Source organism: Aulonocara stuartgranti, assembly GCF_965226115.1.
Source record: "Aulonocara stuartgranti genome assembly, chromosome: 17".
NCBI classification, from domain to species: Eukaryota; Metazoa; Chordata; class Actinopteri; order Cichliformes; family Cichlidae; genus Aulonocara; species Aulonocara stuartgranti.
Window position 1 is genome coordinate 2,355,197 of NC_138953.1, and position 20,811 is coordinate 2,376,007.

The following is a 20,811-nucleotide window of genomic DNA, read 5'->3' on the forward strand; positions in this document are numbered from 1 at the left end:
AAAACGGAGAAGTTATGACAAATCAGACTATAAGGCAAAAAGAAAGTGCAGCTTTATGGTTTCATGGACAAAAGAATTTCTGTGGCTGCGATATGATGAGCTAAATAACCAGGGCTGCACATAAGTGGTCCGCAGGTGCGCATTCGCTGTCAAAATAAAAAACACGCACAAGGGTTAGGGTTAAATTTAAAAACTGTACTTTTGAGTTAAAATATATATTCATAATTTTAATAAATGACAAATTAAAAAGGCATGAACATTTTTTTTGTATCGAAAAAATATCGAACCGTGACACCAAAGTATCGAACCGAACCGTGAATTTTGTGTATTGTTGCACCCCTAATATATATATATATGTGTGTAATTTTAACAAGAACTTTATTGAACAATCAGTGAGTATACAACATACAAACAGATGAGGTATACAAGTGGAACATAAATATGAACAACCAGCGGTTAAAGAAAAAAAGAAAAAAAAACCCACACCGATAGAGTTGGGAAGCAGGTACCATGCTTGTTACATCAGCTAACAATACTAACTTCCACAACACTCACCAAGACAGTCGGAGGTTAGGTAAAACAGAGCAAATAAATTATTGAGAAATTATAAGAAAATACATTAGGCAGGAAAGGAAAAAGAATAACTGTGGAAGTTCAAATTCACTGGGCTACACGTGCTTTCTTTCTATAGCCTTTGAACCTTGAAAAATATAACCTCATCACAGTAACGCATAATTTTATTATGCATTACATCCAATACTGCTCATACATTTAGTGAGTAACTAGTCACAATAATGCGCACAGATACGATTTATAGATCAGTCAACACATTCCAGCACCTTTAGGCAACTGTTTTTGTGATTTGGTGCTGTAAATAAAACTGAAATCAAGTGAATTTTGACTTAACCTGTGCTGCTAGCTTTTAGCCTGCAAAGCTATCCATTAGCCTTCACTACTGCCTTACAAGTAAATGCTGCCCAAAGAGAGTCCTTCTTGTTGGTATAATAGCTACAATATTATCTATAATATCCATTGCTTGTTCCTAACTAGGTTTATGGCCTTTGTTGTAGAAGCACAGTTCCCACCTTGAAGCAGCCCTCTATAAACATGCATTTATGCAGCTGCGCTACAGTTTTTGCAATATTGCACCCCTAAATAAATCTTTACAGAACTTTGCCTTCACCAGAAACTACTGCCTAGCCCAGGCTGATGTTCTGTAGCTATGGAAACCAAGAATTCCAAAATCTTGTGATGTCATCACCTCGTTGTTATAAGACATTGTTATAAGACACTAAAGATCATAGTTCTCACACACAGCTCATTGCATCTTTGCAGAGTGAAGAGTGAAATCCTGAAACTAAATTAACCTAAATGAATCACACAATGTCAAAGTCTTGGCCAACTTATACTGCACCACGTCCTGTGGATCTGAATAACCCTCTAGGTAAGTCAAATGGGATTCATATGGTAATTATGCATGCTTCTGGGTTTTTATTTGAGGCAACTGAATTTGACTTAAACAAAATCATCTTTTGTTGATTTCAGGACACCAAACAGAGCCTTGCATCTCCACACTGGTGAAGATGACTCCAGATGGAAGAATAGAGGGAAGAAAGAGAAGGGACTTACCTGAAAGACTGGACAAATCCCCCAAAAAAAGCAAAAGCAGTGGAGGTCCAAAACCGGGTCCCAGCCACTTTGTTTCTGGGGAATCCAGTTTGAAATGTAAGTGATAAGACCTGTTTTAGCTGTGACATTATCTTGGCTATGTAGTTTATTTTGTGACTTTAACTGTGTACTTAACGGTCTTTAACTTTGTAGTTGGTTCATTTAGCCTTCTTTGTGTTGATTTTCAGTGTGCAGTTATTGCTTTAATGCACGATTGCCAGACCTTAGAAAGTCAGTAGAAAGCAGTTGACACAGAGTTGGACTGAAAATGCTTAAAGTCAAACTACTTTTTCCATTTTAGTTGGCCTTCTCATAGTGCCTTCAAGCGACTCTAGTATAATTAAGAGGAGCAACAAACGGAAGAGCACTAGTGACGAATCTGAGGGACCATCCAGCAAAAAAAGCAGGACAACGAGCCCAGAGGAGAGTCCCACCCAGGAACCCTCTGAAACATGTGACTCACCGAGGATATCCGGCACTGACAGAAAAGGTAAGATAATGGCAATATTTCTGAGCTGGATCACAAGATCCTTTAGAATTTGTCCTGGGGTTTGAGATTGGGTTTGATTCCTGTGGGACCAATCGACAATAAGAGACACTCTGGGCAGTAATGACGTTACCTACCTACTAATCTGCTAAAATGTAGCTGCTATTTACCAATTAATAGAAATGTTATAGCAAAGCTCTATAGGACTGTGCCAGCTGTTTTCTGTGTAACAAGTCATAACCTGTATGTTTTTCCTGTGTGTCTGCAGAAGACTTCCTGGAAAAATATCAAGAGCTGGAGGTGCTGGGTCATGGAGGCTTTGCCACCGTGTTTTCTGGAATACGCATAAAAGACAGTTTTCCAGTATGGCTTCTTACATTTGCATTTCACAGATCTTCAGTTTATTCCTGTTTGTACTTCTCTAACCCAGAAAATGTCTTTAATGCAGGTGGCAATCAAACATGTTCAACAGCGCAGACTTGCGCGCACAACAATGGTAAGCGTCTTTTCTTATTCCAGCAGGTATTTATTAGGGCTGCCACGATTTGTCGACTAGTCACGATTACGTCGACTATCAAAATCGTCGACGACTGATTTAATAGTCGACGCGTCGTTTGAAGCTTTGTAAGATCACAAAAGACGCAGGAGTAAGTGGCAGGATTTAAGAGTGTAATAACGGACTGAAACAGAAGATGGCAGCATTGCATGTACAAGGATGTCAGCTACCGTTAAACCCCGAAGAAGAAGAAGAAGCAGCTGTGTCCCAGAATTCATAGCGCGGCCCAGCGCAGTTTCCAACAATGGCGGCAGCTAGTTAGTTTTAATGTTACTCTTATTATTCTTTCTGGGTCACAAAATAAACGTTTAACATATTTTCAGGCAGGAATGTAGCTGTGTAAACCTCAAATATCTGCTCAGTTTATCAGGACACCACATATTTTCAAAAGCGCTCCGACGTTTTCGGAGACATCTGTTACCCACTAGCTCGTTAGCGAGCCGGGGGCAAGGCTCACTAGCGCCGTGAGAACACCGGACTCCCCGCAAATCGTTTTCAAACCCACCGCCGTCTTTCGCTGCTCAGGTTAAATATATATAAGTCACTTAGATAACTTAAAATGTTATTGTTTGGCTTTTTTTTTAGTATTTTATTTGTTCCTGAGTAAATCAGTTTGTCTGAGATTAAAGTTATAGTTTTTACACAGCTGAATAAACATCAAGCAGACAACTGATTATCAAAAGTGTGAGATGCTCCAGAATATACTCCAGTGTCCTGTTATATTTTAGATAGCAAGGAGTTTATTAAACTTCACCGAAACAATCTGCAAATTTCATTAAAATGTAATAAACTATCATCTTGTCTTTATTTTTAGTTAGCACAGACCTTAAACACTTAAAGCTGTAAGCTAATGATAGTTATATAAGAGCAGATACTGCTGGTGCAATAAGCTGTAGTTTTACGTCCAATGGATGATGACCTGATTAGTCGACTAATCGCAAAAATAATCGGTGACTAGTCGACTATCAAAACGATCGTTTGTGGCAGCCCTAGTATTTATATTATTTCAGGCCTTCTCAGGCATCAAGCATAAGGCACGTATTTCCTCCGTGCATGAACCAGACTGGTCTCACAGTTGTGTGTGAAATCGTCAGGAAATATGGTCGAATTCTATGAACAGTGGGTCACCTTATTGTTTAAACTGACATGTTTCAGTGGAAAGAATGCTTTTTAAAGATCAGGTCATTTTGTGACTATTTCAAAACTGTCTGTACGCTGATAGCTACTTTTGTTGAAATTCTGAATACTGACCTGAAGTAACTTTCCTTCTGAAGGATTGGAATGGGAAAAGTACTGATGTTCCCCTGGAGGTGGCGCTACTGATACAAGTTGGGGCTGGACCACACGATACGGAAAGCAGTATAACCCCACTTCTACTTGACTGGTTTGATCTGGAAGATGAGCTTATTATGGTTTTTGAGAAACCAGAAAATTGCATGGACTTAGACAATTACCTCAAAACTACAGATAAACCTCTGTCAGAGACACATGTTAAGGTAAGTGACGAGCATTTGGAGCTTACAGCAGTTTTTCATAGAGAATGTCCTGTGCTCCAAATATGGCTTCCTTTCTTTTAGGTCATAATGAAGCAACTAGTTGACGCAGCCATTACGATGGATAACAAGGGGGTTTTCCACCGAGATATTAAACCACACAACATTCTAATTGAAACATCTTCGGAGGAACCCCGAGTGCGATACATCGATTTTGGCTGTGGAGTCACGTTTACTCCGGGACAAAGGTTCAGGAGGAACGCAGGTATGTTTTCAGCCACAGCGTTGTGCTGTCATGAACTGTCTCCACATCATGTTCCCTCCCCATTAATTCTTCTTATCTTTGTGTTTTAGGAACCAGAATCTACAATAGTCCAGAGTGGTTCATGTACGGCTTCTGCTCTGCAGAATATACTACAGCCTGGCAGCTGGGTGTTGTGATGTACCAGCTGTTACACAACAAGTTACCATTTGACTGCGACTACAAGATCATCAACCAAAACCCACCGATTTTAGCTGACATTTCAAACAGTAAGATTTCTGCCAAAAGGGCTGTTGATATAAGAAAGGTGAAATAACTTTGTGGATAACTTTAACAAGAGTATTTCATTTCTGTAAAGAATGCAGGGATTTTTTGACGGGGTGTCTGAGGAAGCACTACAAGGACCGCTTCACCCTGGAGGATCTTCGGAATCACATGTGGCTCAAATGATTTCTGCGCACCATGAACTAAAAGGTTATGGAGCAAAAGCTCCAACACATCACAAGTCATCAACAAGTCACTTTTCAAATTTAGTAGCAATGTTGCAGTTGCTGTCACGTGGCTCTTTTTTGGTGTTTTCTTTTCCAATCCAGCAGCAAGCAGTCTGAGACCTCCATCTGACCTTCATCTAAATATAGTGTCAAGCGGCGGCTGTGTAAAGGCAAGAGAGGACCCAAATGCACAGCTCTAGACACACGGTGATGACCTCAAAGGCAGGTCTTTATTAACAGGAACGTAAGAAGCCATACAATAACTAACCTGGGAGCAACTAAAGCTGAGGCGCTGGGAAGACACGGTAAATGCACACAACCTAGAGGGACGACGCAACACAGAACAAAGGGACACTCTGACATAAATACACAGAAGGTAATGAGAGAAGTGGGAACACACGGGGAACACAGCTGAAGACAATTAGCGAGCAGGGAGGACACGAAACTGAAAATACTGACACCAAGATGTGGACCTTAAACACAACACAGTACACAGAGATGAGCACAGAGAGAGAGAGGCAGAGAAGAAGGATGAATATGGGGGGATGAGGAGAACACAGAACACAAAGGATGGGAACACGGTACCAGAACAAACACCACAATAAAAACATGGACACAGGGGGAATCCAAATACCAAACCAACCAATCCAATGGACATAAGGAACAAAATACAAAACTACAGGAAAACTAAGAACACTGGGTCAAAATGACCCAGGACCATGACATATAGGCTTTTGTAGGCTTGCTTTATGAAAAATGTCATTGATGAAAATGTAGTGTATATCTGTTATTAACCTCTGTCTCTCTTCCACAGCATGTCTTTATCCTGTCTTCCTTCTCTCACCCCAACCGGTCGCAGCAGATGGCCGCCCCTCCCTGAGCCTGGTTCTGCCGGAGGTTTCTTCCTGTTAAAAGGGAGTTTTTCCTTCCCACTGTCGCCAAAGTGCTTGCTCAAAGGGGGTCATATGATTGTTGGGTTTTTCTCTGTATCTATGAAGCGCCTTGAGGCGACTTTTGTTGTGATTTGGCGCTATATAAATACAATTGAATTGAATTGAATTGGGCAGCACGGTGGCACAGTGGTTAGCACTGTTGCCGCACAGCAAGAAGGTCCTGAGTTCAATTCCAACATCAGGCCGGGGTCTTTCTGTGTGGAGTTTGCATGTTCTCCCCGTGTTTGCGTGGGTTCCCTCCGGGTACTCCGGCTTCCTCCCACCGTCCAAAGACATGCAGCTTGTGGGGATAGGTTAATTGGATAATCCAAATTGCCATTAGGTGTGAATGTGAGTGTGAATGGTTGTCTGTCCCTGTGTGTTGGCCCTGCGACAGACTGGCGACCTGTCCAGGGTGTACCCTGCCTCTCGCCCTATGACAGCTGGGATAGGCTCCAGCGCCCCCCGCGACCCTTGAATTGAATTGAAGTGAGGCCATGATGCATTTTATTGTAGCTCATCATCATCCGACCCTGCCCTGAAAATAGCTGAAGAAATGTTGGCATACCGAAAGGTTTGCTTTGGGGGTACTATTTGGTGCCATTTTAAGTTAAAAACTATTAAAAAAAAAAAAAAAGAGTCATATTTTGTGTGATTTTTTCATTACTGTTGTTGTCCCAAGAAGCAAGATGGCGCCTGTGTTTGGCTGTGCCGCTGCCTCCGTCCGTGTGTTTGTTTACTTTATATGTTATGCAAGTGTTCTTGCTACAGCTTTGTCCGATGTCATCTCCCTTCGGATTTATGATCGCCATGCGTTACTGGCGATCAAATCTGCTATGGATAACTTTCAGAGTCAACGATACGACGTTGTTTTCCCACCGCCGCTTGAGCGCGACGCAGCACCCGGTTCACCTCCACTCTTGCCGGTCAGCTCAATTTTGCTTCAGAGGCCTCGTCGGAGGAAGCGGGGGAAGAGAGCCGGCTTTGTTGTCCTGCTCCGTCGTCTTCGGAAAGAGGCAGATCTTCGGGGGCTTTATTCCTGGGCTGCTAGCGGTAAGATCCGCCTGAGACTTGTCAGAGCTGGATTAATCCCCACAACCCACTGTGTTTGAACTGAGCCCTTAGCCCTATATGTGCCTTTAAATGAGCACATTGCCCCAGAAACCTTTGTTTCTCCAAGTACTTGTGTATAAAAAACTATATATTAATGTTTGACCACATTTGGGAATCAGAGCAGAGAGAAGATGACAACAGGTGGCGCCATATTGCCAACTGACTAGTCTTCTTCATAAAATATGATACAAAAGCATGATTACAAATACAATAAATGCTTCTGGATGGCAAATGCTCTGTTCAGTACACACGTTTTACTTTGAACACATAGGTATGCAGCATGCACACAACATGCATTCATCCTTTTTGGTTGAGTCCATGGTGATGGCCTGTGTCTTTCCGAGTTCTCCTCAAACACTTTGGCTTCCCTCTACAATGTTAGGCCTCTTATTAACCTTTGTCATGTCATGCACACATTGCTCAAGAGCTGTTGCCATATTGGATGTGATAACCTGTAGCGATCACATCCAATAACTCATGTGTTGTTTACATACAAATGATCACTGCTTTTTTTTTCACTGCTGTGCTGCTGGTTGCAGCAATCACCAGGGATAGAGAATCTTTTTTGTTGCCTTTCAGGTGATTTGGATAGAAGAGGAGCATCACATAAAAGGTAGTATCAGTTCTAAATTATTTGAAATCCAAGTATCTGTTTCAAACAATATTTGACTGTGAGGCTTGGTTACCGGTTGTTGCTGGTTCTCACTGGTTGTCACTAGTTGTTACCGCTTGCTGCTGGTGCAGCAGCACTGACAGCTAACATGGCGGTTAAATCGACACATTTTGCTGCACCCATTTTTAGTTTTAATTGTTTTATGTCAGCTTTTCAGCTCCACCTTCTCCACTTCTTCCACACTAAACTTTTTCTACAAGCTGCGTGAGCGCACACCAAAGGTAGGGGAGGTGCTCAGGTTCACTGTCATTGATCATAATCGATCGATAGTGAAAAGTCCCCGCTCAATGCTCAGCTCAAATGCACAAATATATACAATTATGAGATATTCATGAAGTATTTTTATTTTATTTTGCCATTTATATATGTTGGCACTAACAGTGCTCAAGACAATACTTATATACTGTCAATATGTGACATATTGAAATCGCGTTTGAATTTGCGCTTGTTTTTTGCTTTCACTTTGCAATCGCACGAACTGTGTATAGAGAGCGACAGCACTGATTGGTGAGTGATGATAATTTGTGCACCAATTCCTCTGACATCGTCTTATCAATCGTTAGCTTACTATGCAAACATGACAAGTGAAATCTCCTGCAGCTTAAACATGTGAGAGGTTGATCGCGCAGAGAATCGCTGAGCGTTATGTGAGTGCGTGTGTAAAAGCAGCAGGATATATATTTTAGTTCTGCTGAGCCAAATAAGACCGGTCAGGGTGAAGAAGTGACAGCCAAAGAAAAGCTTACCACAAAACGGAGAAGTTATGACAAATCAGACTATAAGGCAAAAAGAAAGTGCAGCTTTATGGTTTCATGGACAAAAGAATTTCTGTGGCTGCGATATGATGAGCTAAATAACCAGGGCTGCACATAAGTGGTCCGCAGGTGCGCATTCGCTGTCAAAATAAAAAACACGCACAAGGGTTAGGGTTAAATTTAAAAACTGTACTTTTGAGTTAAAATATATATTCATAATTTTAATAAATGACAAATTAAAAAGGCATGAACATTTTTTTTGTATCGAAAAAATATCGAACCGTGACACCAAAGTATCGAACCGAACCGTGAATTTTGTGTATTGTTGCACCCCTAATATATATATATATGTGTGTAATTTTAACAAGAACTTTATTGAACAATCAGTGAGTATACAACATACAAACAGATGAGGTATACAAGTGGAACATAAATATGAACAACCAGCGGTTAAAGAAAAAAAGAAAAAAAAACCCACACCGATAGAGTTGGGAAGCAGGTACCATGCTTGTTACATCAGCTAACAATACTAACTTCCACAACACTCACCAAGACAGTCGGAGGTTAGGTAAAACAGAGCAAATAAATTATTGAGAAATTATAAGAAAATACATTAGGCAGGAAAGGAAAAAGAATAACTGTGGAAGTTCAAATTCACTGGGCTACACGTGCTTTCTTTCTATAGCCTTTGAACCTTGAAAAATATAACCTCATCACAGTAACGCATAATTTTATTATGCATTACATCCAATACTGCTCATACATTTAGTGAGTAACTAGTCACAATAATGCGCACAGATACGATTTATAGATCAGTCAACACATTCCAGCACCTTTAGGCAACTGTTTTTGTGATTTGGTGCTGTAAATAAAACTGAAATCAAGTGAATTTTGACTTAACCTGTGCTGCTAGCTTTTAGCCTGCAAAGCTATCCATTAGCCTTCACTACTGCCTTACAAGTAAATGCTGCCCAAAGAGAGTCCTTCTTGTTGGTATAATAGCTACAATATTATCTATAATATCCATTGCTTGTTCCTAACTAGGTTTATGGCCTTTGTTGTAGAAGCACAGTTCCCACCTTGAAGCAGCCCTCTATAAACATGCATTTATGCAGCTGCGCTACAGTTTTTGCAATATTGCACCCCTAAATAAATCTTTACAGAACTTTGCCTTCACCAGAAACTACTGCCTAGCCCAGGCTGATGTTCTGTAGCTATGGAAACCAAGAATTCCAAAATCTTGTGATGTCATCACCTCGTTGTTATAAGACATTGTTATAAGACACTAAAGATCATAGTTCTCACACACAGCTCATTGCATCTTTGCAGAGTGAAGAGTGAAATCCTGAAACTAAATTAACCTAAATGAATCACACAATGTCAAAGTCTTGGCCAACTTATACTGCACCACGTCCTGTGGATCTGAATAACCCTCTAGGTAAGTCAAATGGGATTCATATGGTAATTATGCATGCTTCTGGGTTTTTATTTGAGGCAACTGAATTTGACTTAAACAAAATCATCTTTTGTTGATTTCAGGACACCAAACAGAGCCTTGCATCTCCACACTGGTGAAGATGACTCCAGATGGAAGAATAGAGGGAAGAAAGAGAAGGGACTTACCTGAAAGACTGGACAAATCCCCCAAAAAAAGCAAAAGCAGTGGAGGTCCAAAACCGGGTCCCAGCCACTTTGTTTCTGGGGAATCCAGTTTGAAATGTAAGTGATAAGACCTGTTTTAGCTGTGACATTATCTTGGCTATGTAGTTTATTTTGTGACTTTAACTGTGTACTTAACGGTCTTTAACTTTGTAGTTGGTTCATTTAGCCTTCTTTGTGTTGATTTTCAGTGTGCAGTTATTGCTTTAATGCACGATTGCCAGACCTTAGAAAGTCAGTAGAAAGCAGGTGACACAGAGTTGGACTGAAAATGCTTAAAGTCAAACTACTTTTTCCATTTTAGTTGGCCTTCTCATAGTGCCTTCAAGCGACTCTAGTATAATTAAGAGGAGCAACAAACGGAAGAGCACTAGTGACAAATCTGAGGGACCATCCAGCAAAAAAAGCAGGACAACGAGCCCAGAGGAGAGTCCCACCCAGGAACCCTCTGAAACATGTGACTCACCGAGGATATCCGGCACTGACAGAAAAGGTAAGATAATGGCAATATTTCTGAGCTGGATCACAAGATCCTTTAGAATTTGTCCTGGGGTTTGAGATTGGGTTTGATTCCTGTGGGACCAATCGACAATAAGAGACACTCTGGGCAGTAGTGACGTTACCTACCTACTAATCTGCTAAAATGTAGCTGCTATTTACCAATTAATAGAAATGTTATAGCAAAGCTCTATAGGACTGTGCCAGCTGTTTTCTGTGTAACAAGTCATAACCTGTATGTTTTTCCTGTGTGTCTGCAGAAGACTTCCTGGAAAAATATCAAGAGCTGGAGGTGCTGGGTCATGGAGGCTTTGCCACCGTGTTTTCTGGAATACGCATAAAAGACAGTTTTCCAGTATGGCTTCTTACATTTGCATTTCACAGATCTTCAGTTTATTCCTGTTTGTACTTCTCTAACCCAGAAAATGTCTTTAATGCAGGTGGCAATCAAACATGTTCAACAGCGCAGACTTGCGCGCACAACAATGGTAAGCGTCTTTTCTTATTCCAGCAGGTATTTATATTATTTCAGGCCTTCTCAGGCATCAAGCATAAGGCACGTATTTCCTCCGTGCATGAACCAGACTGGTCTCACAGTTGTGTGTGAAATCGTCAGGAAATATGGTCGAATTCTATGAACAGTGGGTCACCTTATTGTTTAAACTGACATGTTTCAGTGGAAAGAATGCTTTTTAAAGATCAGGTCATTTTGTGACTATTTCAAAACTGTCTGTACGCTGATAGCTACTTTTGTTGAAATTCTGAATACTGACCTGAAGTAACTTTCCTTCTGAAGGATTGGAATGGGAAAAGTACTGATGTTCCCCTGGAGGTGGCGCTACTGATACAAGTTGGGGCTGGACCACACGATACGGAAAGCAGTATAACCCCACTTCTACTTGACTGGTTTGATCTGGAAGATGAGCTTATTATGGTTTTTGAGAAACCAGAAAATTGCATGGACTTAGACAATTACCTCAAAACTACAGATAAACCTCTGTCAGAGACACATGTTAAGGTAAGTGACGAGCATTTGGAGCTTACAGCAGTTTTTCATAGAGAATGTCCTGTGCTCCAAATATGGCTTCCTTTCTTTTAGGTCATAATGAAGCAACTAGTTGACGCAGCCATTACGATGGATAACAAGGGGGTTTTCCACCGAGATATTAAACCACACAACATTCTAATTGAAACATCTTCGGAGGAACCCCGAGTGCGATACATCGATTTTGGCTGTGGAGTCACGTTTACTCCGGGACAAAGGTTCAGGAGGAACGCAGGTATGTTTTCAGCCACAGCGTTGTGCTGTCATGAACTGTCTCCACATCATGTTCCCTCCCCATTAATTCTTCTTATCTTTGTGTTTTAGGAACCAGGATCTACAATAGTCCAGAGTGGTTCATGTACGGCTTCTGCTCTGCAGAATATACTACAGCCTGGCAGCTGGGTGTTGTGATGTACCAGCTGTTACACAACAAGTTACCATTTGACTGCGACTACAAGATCATCAACCAAAACCCACCGATTTTAGCTGACATTTCAAACAGTAAGATTTCTGCCAAAAGGGCTGTTGATATAAGAAAGGTGAAATAACTTTGTGGATAACTTTAACAAGAGTATTTCATTTCTGTAAAGAATGCAGGGATTTTTTGACGGGGTGTCTGAGGAAGCACTACAAGGACCGCTTCACCCTGGAGGATCTTCGGAATCACATGTGGCTCAAATGATTTCTGCGCACCATGAACTAAAAGGTTATGGAGCAAAAGCTCCAACACATCACAAGTCATCAACAAGTCACTTTTCAAATTTAGTAGCAATGTTGCAGTTGCTGTCACGTGGCTCTTTTTTGGTGTTTTCTTTTCCAATCCAGCAGCAAGCAGTCTGAGACCTCCATCTGACCTTCATCTAAATATAGTGTCAAGCGGCGGCTGTGTGAAGGCAAGAGAGGACCCAAATGCACAGCTCTAGACACACGGTGATGACCTCAAAGGCAGGTCTTTATTAACAGGAACGTAAGAAGCCATACAATAACTAACCTGGGAGCAACTAAAGCTGAGGCGCTGGGAAGACACGGTAAATGCACACAACCTAGAGGGACGACGCAACACAGAACAAAGGGACACTCTGACATAAATACACAGAAGGTAATGAGAGAAGTGGGAACACACGGGGAACACAGCTGAAGACAATTAGCGAGCAGGGAGGACACGAAACTGAAAATACTGACACCAAGATGTGGACCTTAAACACAACACAGTACACAGAGATGAGCACAGAGAGAGAGAGGCAGAGAAGAAGGATGAATATGGGGGGATGAGGAGAACACAGAACACAAAGGATGGGAACACGGTACCAGAACAAACACCACAATAAAAACATGGACACAGGGGGAATCCAAATACCAAACCAACCAATCCAATGGACATAAGGAACAAAATACAAAACTACAGGAAAACTAAGAACACTGGGTCAAAATGACCCAGGACCATGACATATAGGCTTTTGTAGGCTTGCTTTATGAAAAATGTCATTGATGAAAATGTAGTGTATATCTGTTATTAACCTCTGTCTCTCTTCCACAGCATGTCTTTATCCTGTCTTCCTTCTCTCACCCCAACCGGTCGCAGCAGATGGCCGCCCCTCCCTGAGCCTGGTTCTGCCGGAGGTTTCTTCCTGTTAAAAGGGAGTTTTTCCTTCCCACTGTCGCCAAAGTGCTTGCTCAAAGGGGGTCATATGATTGTTGGGTTTTTCTCTGTATCTATGAAGCGCCTTGAGGCGACTTTTGTTGTGATTTGGCGCTATATAAATACAATTGAATTGAATTGAATTGGGCAGCACGGTGGCACGGTGGTTAGCACTGTTGCCGCACAGCAAGAAGGTCCTGAGTTCAATTCCAACATCAGGCTGGGGTCTTTCTGTGTGGAGTTTGCATGTTCTCCCCGTGTTTGCGTGGGTTCCCTCCGGGTACTCCGGCTTCCTCCCACCGTCCAAAGACATGCAGCTTGTGGGGATAGGTTAATTGGATAATCCAAATTGCCATTAGGTGTGAACGTGAGTGTGAATGGTTGTCTGTCCCTGTGTGTTGGCCCTGCGACAGACTGGCGACCTGTCCAGGGTGTACCCTGCCTCTCGCCCTATGACAGCTGGGATAGGCTCCAGCGCCCCCCGCGACCCTTGAATTGAATTGAGGCCATGATGCATTTTATTGTAGCTCATCATCATCCGACCCTGCCCTGAAAGTAGCTGAAGAAATGTTGGCATACCGAAAGGTTTGCTTTGGGGGTACTATTTGGTGCCATTTTAAGTTAACAACTATTAAAAAAAAAAAAAAGAGTCATATTTTGTGTGATTTTTTCATTACTGTTGTATATACTATATTAATGTTTGACCACATTTGGGAATCAGAGCAGAGAGAAGATGACAACAGGTGGCGCCATATTGCCAACTGACTAGTCTTCTTCATAAAATATGATACAAAAGCATGATTACAAATACAATAAATGCTTCTGGATGGCAAATGCTCTGTTCAGTACACACGTTTTACTTTGAACACATAGGTATGCAGCATGCACACAACATGCATTCATCCTTTTTGGTTGAGTCCATGGTGATGGCCTGTGTCTTTCCGAGTTCTCCTCAAACACTTTGGCTTCCCTCTACAATGTTAGGCCTCTTATTAACCTTTGTCATGTCATGCACACATTGCTCAAGAGCTGTTGCCATATTGGATGTGATAACCTGTAGCGATCACATCCAATAACTCATGTGTTGTTTACATACAAATGATCACTGCTTTTTTTTCACTGCTGTGCTGCTGGTTGCAGCAATCACCAGGGATAGAGAATCTTTTTTGTTGCCTTTCAGGTGATTTGGATAGAAGAGGAGCATCACATAAATGGTAGTATCAGTTCTAAATTATTTGAAATCCAAGTATCTGTTTCAAACAATATTTGACTGTGAGGCTTGGTTACCGGTTGTTGCTGGTTCTCACTGGTTGTCACTAGTTGTTACCGCTTGCTGCTGGTGCAGCAGCACTGACAGCTAACATGGCGGTTAAATCGACACATTTTGCTGCACCCATTTTTAGTTTTAATTGTTTTATGTCAGCTTTTCAGCTCCACCTTCTCCACTTCTTCCACACTAAACTTTTTCTACAAGCTGCGTGAGCGCACACCAAAGGTAGGGGAGGTGCTCAGGTTCACTGTCATTGATCATAATCGATCGATAGTGAAAAGTCCCCGCTCAATGCTCAGCTCAAATGCACAAATATATACAATTATGAGATATTCATGAAGTATTTTTATTTTATTTTGCCATTTATATATGTTGGCACTAACAGTGCTCAAGACAATACTTATATACTGTCAATATGTGACATATTGAAATCGCGTTTGAATTTGCGCTTGTTTTTTGCTTTCACTTTGCAATCGCACGAACTGTGTATAGAGAGCGACAGCACTGATTGGTGAGTGATGATAATTTGTGCACCAATTCCTCTGACATCGTCTTATCAATCGTTAGCTTACTATGCAAACATGACAAGTGAAATCTCCTGCAGCTTAAACATGTGAGAGGTTGATCGCGCAGAGAATCGCTGAGCGTTATGTGAGTGCGTGTGTAAAAGCAGCAGGATATATATTTTAGTTCTGCTGAGCCAAATAAGACCGGTCAGGGTGAAGAAGTGACAGCCAAAGAAAAGCTTACCACAAAACGGAGAAGTTATGACAAATCAGACTATAAGGCAAAAAGAAAGTGCAGCTTTATGGTTTCATGGACAAAAGAATTTCTGTGGCTGCGATATGATGAGCTAAATAACCAGGGCTGCACATAAGTGGTCCGCAGGTGCGCATTCGCTGTCAAAATAAAAAACACGCACAAGGGTTAGGGTTAAATTTAAAAACTGTACTTTTGAGTTAAAATATATATTCATAATTTTAATAAATGACAAATTAAAAAGGCATGAACATTTTTTTTGTATCGAAAAAATATCGAACCGTGACACCAAAGTATCGAACCGAACCGTGAATTTTGTGTATTGTTGCACCCCTAATATATATATATATGTGTGTAATTTTAACAAGAACTTTATTGAACAATCAGTGAGTATACAACATACAAACAGATGAGGTATACAAGTGGAACATAAATATGAACAACCAGCGGTTAAAGAAAAAAAGAAAAAAAAACCCACACCGATAGAGTTGGGAAGCAGGTACCATGCTTGTTACATCAGCTAACAATACTAACTTCCACAACACTCACCAAGACAGTCGGAGGTTAGGTAAAACAGAGCAAATAAATTATTGAGAAATTATAAGAAAATACATTAGGCAGGAAAGGAAAAAGAATAACTGTGGAAGTTCAAATTCACTGGGCTACACGTGCTTTCTTTCTATAGCCTTTGAACCTTGAAAAATATAACCTCATCACAGTAACGCATAATTTTATTATGCATTACATCCAATACTGCTCATACATTTAGTGAGTAACTAGTCACAATAATGCGCACAGATACGATTTATAGATCAGTCAACACATTCCAGCACCTTTAGGCAACTGTTTTTGTGATTTGGTGCTGTAAATAAAACTGAAATCAAGTGAATTTTGACTTAACCTGTGCTGCTAGCTTTTAGCCTGCAAAGCTATCCATTAGCCTTCACTACTGCCTTACAAGTAAATGCTGCCCAAAGAGAGTCCTTCTTGTTGGTATAATAGCTACAATATTATCTATAATATCCATTGCTTGTTCCTAACTAGGTTTATGGCCTTTGTTGTAGAAGCACAGTTCCCACCTTGAAGCAGCCCTCTATAAACATGCATTTATGCAGCTGCGCTACAGTTTTTGCAATATTGCACCCCTAAATAAATCTTTACAGAACTTTGCCTTCACCAGAAACTACTGCCTAGCCCAGGCTGATGTTCTGTAGCTATGGAAACCAAGAATTCCAAAATCTTGTGATGTCATCACCTCGTTGTTATAAGACATTGTTATAAGACACTAAAGATCATAGTTCTCACACACAGCTCATTGCATCTTTGCAGAGTGAAGAGTGAAATCCTGAAACTAAATTAACCTAAATGAATCACACAATGTCAAAGTCTTGGCCAACTTATACTGCACCACGTCCTGTGGATCTGAATAACCCTCTAGGTAAGTCAAATGGGATTCATATGGTAATTATGCATGCTTCTGGGTTTTTATTTGAGGCAACTGAATTTGACTTAAACAAAATCATCTTTTGTTGATTTCAGGACACCAAACAGAGCCTTGCATCTCCACACTGGTGAAGATGACTCCAGATGGAAGAATAGAGGGAAGAAAGAGAAGGGACTTACCTGAAAGACTGGACAAATCCCCCAAAAAAAGCAAAAGCAGTGGAGGTCCAAAACCGGGTCCCAGCCACTTTGTTTCTGGGGAATCCAGTTTGAAATGTAAGTGATAAGACCTGTTTTAGCTGTGACATTATCTTGGCTATGTAGTTTATTTTGTGACTTTAACTGTGTACTTAACGGTCTTTAACTTTGTAGTTGGTTCATTTAGCCTTCTTTGTGTTGATTTTCAGTGTGCAGTTATTGCTTTAATGCACGATTGCCAGACCTTAGAAAGTCAGTAGAAAGCAGTTGACACAGAGTTGGACTGAAAATGCTTAAAGTCAAACTACTTTTTCCATTTTAGTTGGCCTTCTCATAGTGCCTTCAAGCGACTCTAGTATAATTAAGAGGAGCAACAAACGGAAGAGCACTAGTGACGAATCTGAGGGACCATCCAGCAAAAAAAGCAGGACAACGAGCCCAGAGGAGAGTCCCACCCAGGAACCCTCTGAAACATGTGACTCACCGAGGATATCCGGCACTGACAGAAAAGGTAAGATAATGGCAATATTTCTGAGCTGGATCACAAGATCCTTTAGAATTTGTCCTGGGGTTTGAGATTGGGTTTGATTCCTGTGGGACCAATCGACAATAAGAGACACTCTGGGCAGTAGTGACGTTACCTACCTACTAATCTGCTAAAATGTAGCTGCTATTTACCAATTAATAGAAATGTTATAGCAAAGCTCTATAGGACTGTGCCAGCTGTTTTCTGTGTAACAAGTCATAACCTGTATGTTTTTCCTGTGTGTCTGCAGAAGACTTCCTGGAAAAATATCAAGAGCTGGAGGTGCTGGGTCATGGAGGCTTTGCCACCGTGTTTTCTGGAATACGCATAAAAGACAGTTTTCCAGTATGGCTTCTTACATTTGCATTTCACAGATCTTCAGTTTATTCCTGTTTGTACTTCTCTAACCCAGAAAATGTCTTTAATGCAGGTGGCAATCAAACATGTTCAACAGCGCAGACTTGCGCGCACAACAATGGTAAGCGTCTTTTCTTATTCCAGCAGGTATTTATATTATTTCAGGCCTTCTCAGGCATCAAGCATAAGGCACGTATTTCCTCCGTGCATGAACCAGACTGGTCTCACAGTTGTGTGTGAAATCGTCAGGAAATATGGTCGAATTCTATGAACAGTGGGTCACCTTATTGTTTAAACTGACATGTTTCAGTGGAAAGAATGCTTTTTAAAGATCAGGTCATTTTGTGACTATTTCAAAACTGTCTGTACGCTGATAGCTACTTTTGTTGAAATTCTGAATACTGACCTGAAGTAACTTTCCTTCTGAAGGATTGGAATGGGAAAAGTACTGATGTTCCCCTGGAGGTGGCGCTACTGATACAAGTTGGGGCTGGACCACACGATACGGAAAGCAGTATAACCCCACTTCTACTTGACTGGTTTGATCTGGAAGATGAGCTTATTATGGTTTTTGAGAAACCAGAAAATTGCATGGACTTAGACAATTACCTCAAAACTACAGATAAACCTCTGTCAGAGACACATGTTAAGGTAAGTGACGAGCATTTGGAGCTTACAGCAGTTTTTCATAGAGAATGTCCTGTGCTCCAAATATGGCTTCCTTTCTTTTAGGTCATAATGAAGCAACTAGTTGACGCAGCCATTACGATGGATAACAAGGGGGTTTTCCACCGAGATATTAAACCACACAACATTCTAATTGAAACATCTTCGGAGGAACCCCGAGTGCGATACATCGATTTTGGCTGTGGAGTCACGTTTACTCCGGGACAAAGGTTCAGGAGGAACGCAGGTATGTTTTCAGCCACAGCGTTGTGCTGTCATGAACTGTCTCCACATCATGTTCCCTCCCCATTAATTCTTCTTATCTTTGTGTTTTAGGAACCAGGATCTACAATAGTCCAGAGTGGTTCATGTACGGCTTCTGCTCTGCAGAATATACTACAGCCTGGCAGCTGGGTGTTGTGATGTACCAGCTGTTACACAACAAGTTACCATTTGACTGCGACTACAAGATCATCAACCAAAACCCACCGATTTTAGCTGACATTTCAAACAGTAAGATTTCTGCCAAAAGGGCTGTTGATATAAGAAAGGTGAAATAACTTTGTGGATAACTTTAACAAGAGTATTTCATTTCTGTAAAGAATGCAGGGATTTTTTGACGGGGTGTCTGAGGAAGCACTACAAGGACCGCTTCACCCTGGAGGATCTTCGGAATCACATGTGGCTCAAATGATTTCTGCGCACCATGAACTAAAAGGTTATGGAGCAAAAGCTCCAACACATCACAAGTCATCAACAAGTCACTTTTCAAATTTAGTAGCAATGTTGCAGTTGCTGTCACGTGGCTCTTTTTTGGTGTTTTCTTTTCCAATCCAGCAGCAAGCAGTCTGAGACCTCCATCTGACCTTCATCTAAATATAGTGTCAAGCGGCGGCTGTGTGAAGGCAAGAGAGGACCCAAATGCACAGCTCTAGACACACGGTGATGACCTCAAAGGCAGGTCTTTATTAACAGGAACGTAAGAAGCCATACAATAACTAACCTGGGAGCAACTAAAGCTGAGGCGCTGGGAAGACACGGTAAATGCACACAACCTAGAGGGACGACGCAACACAGAACAAAGGGACACTCTGACATAAATACACAGAAGGTAATGAGAGAAGTGGGAACACACGGGGAACACAGCTGAAGACAATTAGCGAGCAGGGAGGACACGAAACTGAAAATACTGACACCAAGATGTGGACCTTAAACACAACACAGTACACAGAGATGAGCACAGAGAGAGAGAGGCAGAGAAGAAGGATGAATATGGGGGGATGAGGAGAACACAGAACACAAAGGATGGGAACACGGTACCAGAACAAACACCACAATAAAAACATGGACACAGGGGGAATCCAAATACCAAACCAACCAATCCAATGGACATAAGGAACAAAATACAAAACTACAGGAAAACTAAGAACACTGGGTCAAAATGACCCAGGACCATGACATATAGGCTTTTGTAGGCTTGCTTTATGAAAAATGTCATTGATGAAAATGTAGTGTATATCTGTTATTAACCTCTGTCTCTCTTCCACAGCATGTCTTTATCCTGTCTTCCTTCTCTCACCCCAACCGGTCGCAGCAGATGGCCGCCCCTCCCTGAGCCTGGTTCTGCCGGAGGTTTCTTCCTGTTAAAAGGGAGTTTTTCCTTCCCACTGTCGCCAAAGTGCTTGCTCAAAGGGGGTCATATGATTGTTGGGTTTTTCTCTGTATCTATGAAGCGCCTTGAGGCGACTTTTGTTGTGATTTGGCGCTATATAAATACAATTGAATTGAATTGAATTGGGCAGCACGGTGGCACGGTGGTTAGCACTGTTGCCGCACAGCAAGAAGGTCCTGAGTTCAATTCCAACATCAGGCTGGGGTCTTTCTGTGTGGAGTTTGCATGTTCTCCCCGTGTTTGCGTGGGTTCCCTCCGGGTACTCCGGCTTCCTCCCACCGTCCAAAGACATGCAGCTTGTGGGGATAGGTTAATTGGATAATCCAAATTGCCATTAGGTGTGAACGTGAGTGTGAATGGTTGTCTGTCCCTGTGTGTTGGCCCTGCGACAGACTGGCGACCTGTCCAGGGTGTACCCTGCCTCTCGCCCTATGACAGCTGGGATAGGCTCCAGCGCCCCCCGCGACCCTTGAATTGAATTGAGGCCATGATGCATTTTATTGTAGCTCATCATCATCCGACCCTGCCCTGAAAGTAGCTGAAGAAATGTTGGCATACCGAAAGGTTTGCTTTGGGGGTACTATTTGGTGCCATTTTAAGTTAACAACTATTAAAAAAAAAAAAAAGAGTCATATTTTGTGTGATTTTT

At 41.6% G+C, this 20,811-nt stretch overlaps 3 protein-coding genes across 13 annotated transcripts; all 3 read left to right on the forward strand.

Moving 5' to 3' along the window:
• Positions 1-1,023: 1,023 nt before the first annotated feature.
• Positions 1,024-6,397, forward strand: LOC309692416 (serine/threonine-protein kinase pim-2-like). Its single transcript, XM_082510867.1, has 9 exons — positions 1,024-1,444; positions 1,546-1,725; positions 1,970-2,158; positions 2,424-2,518; positions 2,604-2,651; positions 3,986-4,207; positions 4,289-4,469; positions 4,559-4,735; positions 4,825-6,397. The coding sequence occupies exons 1-9, from the start codon at positions 1,372-1,374 to the stop codon at positions 4,914-4,916; spliced, it is 1,257 nt and encodes a 418-aa protein (XP_082366993.1). The 5' UTR covers positions 1,024-1,371; the 3' UTR covers positions 4,917-6,397.
• Positions 5,181-13,006, forward strand: LOC309692406 (serine/threonine-protein kinase pim-2-like). 7 transcript variants are annotated; one of them, XM_082510840.1, is made up of 13 exons: positions 5,181-5,262; positions 6,741-6,942; positions 7,582-7,615; positions 7,825-7,896; positions 9,760-9,868; positions 9,970-10,149; positions 10,394-10,582; positions 10,848-10,942; positions 11,028-11,075; positions 11,384-11,605; positions 11,687-11,867; positions 11,957-12,133; positions 12,223-13,006. In XM_082510840.1, exons 5-13 carry the CDS (start codon positions 9,796-9,798, stop codon positions 12,312-12,314), a joined length of 1,257 nt encoding a protein of 418 aa, XP_082366966.1. In that variant the 5' UTR covers positions 5,181-5,262; positions 6,741-6,942; positions 7,582-7,615; positions 7,825-7,896; positions 9,760-9,795; the 3' UTR covers positions 12,315-13,006. The 7 variants fall into 7 exon arrangements, with proteins under 7 accessions (XP_082366966.1, XP_082366965.1, XP_082366968.1 ...); XM_082510839.1 differs by lacking the exon at positions 7,825-7,896; XM_082510842.1 differs by lacking the exons at positions 7,582-7,615; positions 7,825-7,896.
• A 986-nt stretch (positions 13,007-13,992) lies between these two features.
• Positions 13,993-20,742, forward strand: LOC309692404 (serine/threonine-protein kinase pim-2-like). 5 transcript variants are annotated; one of them, XR_014272302.1, is made up of 11 exons: positions 13,993-14,485; positions 16,630-16,738; positions 16,840-17,019; positions 17,264-17,452; positions 17,718-17,812; positions 17,898-17,945; positions 18,254-18,475; positions 18,557-18,737; positions 18,827-19,003; positions 19,093-19,530; positions 20,040-20,742. XR_014272302.1 is itself a non-coding variant. In XM_082510832.1 (10 exons), the coding sequence occupies exons 2-10, from the start codon at positions 16,666-16,668 to the stop codon at positions 19,182-19,184; spliced, it is 1,257 nt and encodes a 418-aa protein (XP_082366958.1). In that variant the 5' UTR covers positions 13,993-14,485; positions 16,630-16,665; the 3' UTR covers positions 19,185-19,876. The 5 variants fall into 5 exon arrangements, 4 of the variants coding, with proteins under 4 accessions (XP_082366958.1, XP_082366960.1, XP_082366961.1 ...); XM_082510832.1 differs by lacking the exon at positions 20,040-20,742 and having other exon boundaries at positions 19,093-19,876; XM_082510834.1 differs by lacking the exons at positions 13,993-14,485; positions 20,040-20,742 and adding an exon at positions 14,544-15,052 and having other exon boundaries at positions 19,093-19,876.
• The last annotated feature ends 69 nt before the right edge of the window (positions 20,743-20,811 follow it).

What these genes read in the sequence shown, in the direction of transcription:
- LOC309692416 (XM_082510867.1), top strand. Translation starts at nt 1,372, where the DNA reads ATGAATCACACAATGTCAAAGTCTTGGCCAACTTATACTGCACCACGT. An exon ending in GCATAAAAGACAGTTTTCCA is followed by an intron (nt 2,519 to 2,603) that starts GTATGGCTTCTT and finishes TCTTTAATGCAG; the next exon opens with GTGGCAATCAAACATGTTCA. An exon ending in TGTCAGAGACACATGTTAAG is followed by an intron (nt 4,208 to 4,288) that starts GTAAGTGACGAG and finishes CCTTTCTTTTAG; the next exon opens with GTCATAATGAAGCAACTAGT.
- LOC309692406 (XM_082510840.1), top strand. Translation starts at nt 9,796, where the DNA reads ATGAATCACACAATGTCAAAGTCTTGGCCAACTTATACTGCACCACGT. An exon ending in AAGGTTCAGGAGGAACGCAG is followed by an intron (nt 11,868 to 11,956) that starts GTATGTTTTCAG and finishes TTTGTGTTTTAG; the next exon opens with GAACCAGGATCTACAATAGT. An exon ending in TTTAGCTGACATTTCAAACA is followed by an intron (nt 12,134 to 12,222) that starts GTAAGATTTCTG and finishes ATTTCTGTAAAG; the next exon opens with AATGCAGGGATTTTTTGACG.
- LOC309692404 (XM_082510832.1), top strand. Translation starts at nt 16,666, where the DNA reads ATGAATCACACAATGTCAAAGTCTTGGCCAACTTATACTGCACCACGT. An exon ending in GCATAAAAGACAGTTTTCCA is followed by an intron (nt 17,813 to 17,897) that starts GTATGGCTTCTT and finishes TCTTTAATGCAG; the next exon opens with GTGGCAATCAAACATGTTCA. An exon ending in TGTCAGAGACACATGTTAAG is followed by an intron (nt 18,476 to 18,556) that starts GTAAGTGACGAG and finishes CCTTTCTTTTAG; the next exon opens with GTCATAATGAAGCAACTAGT.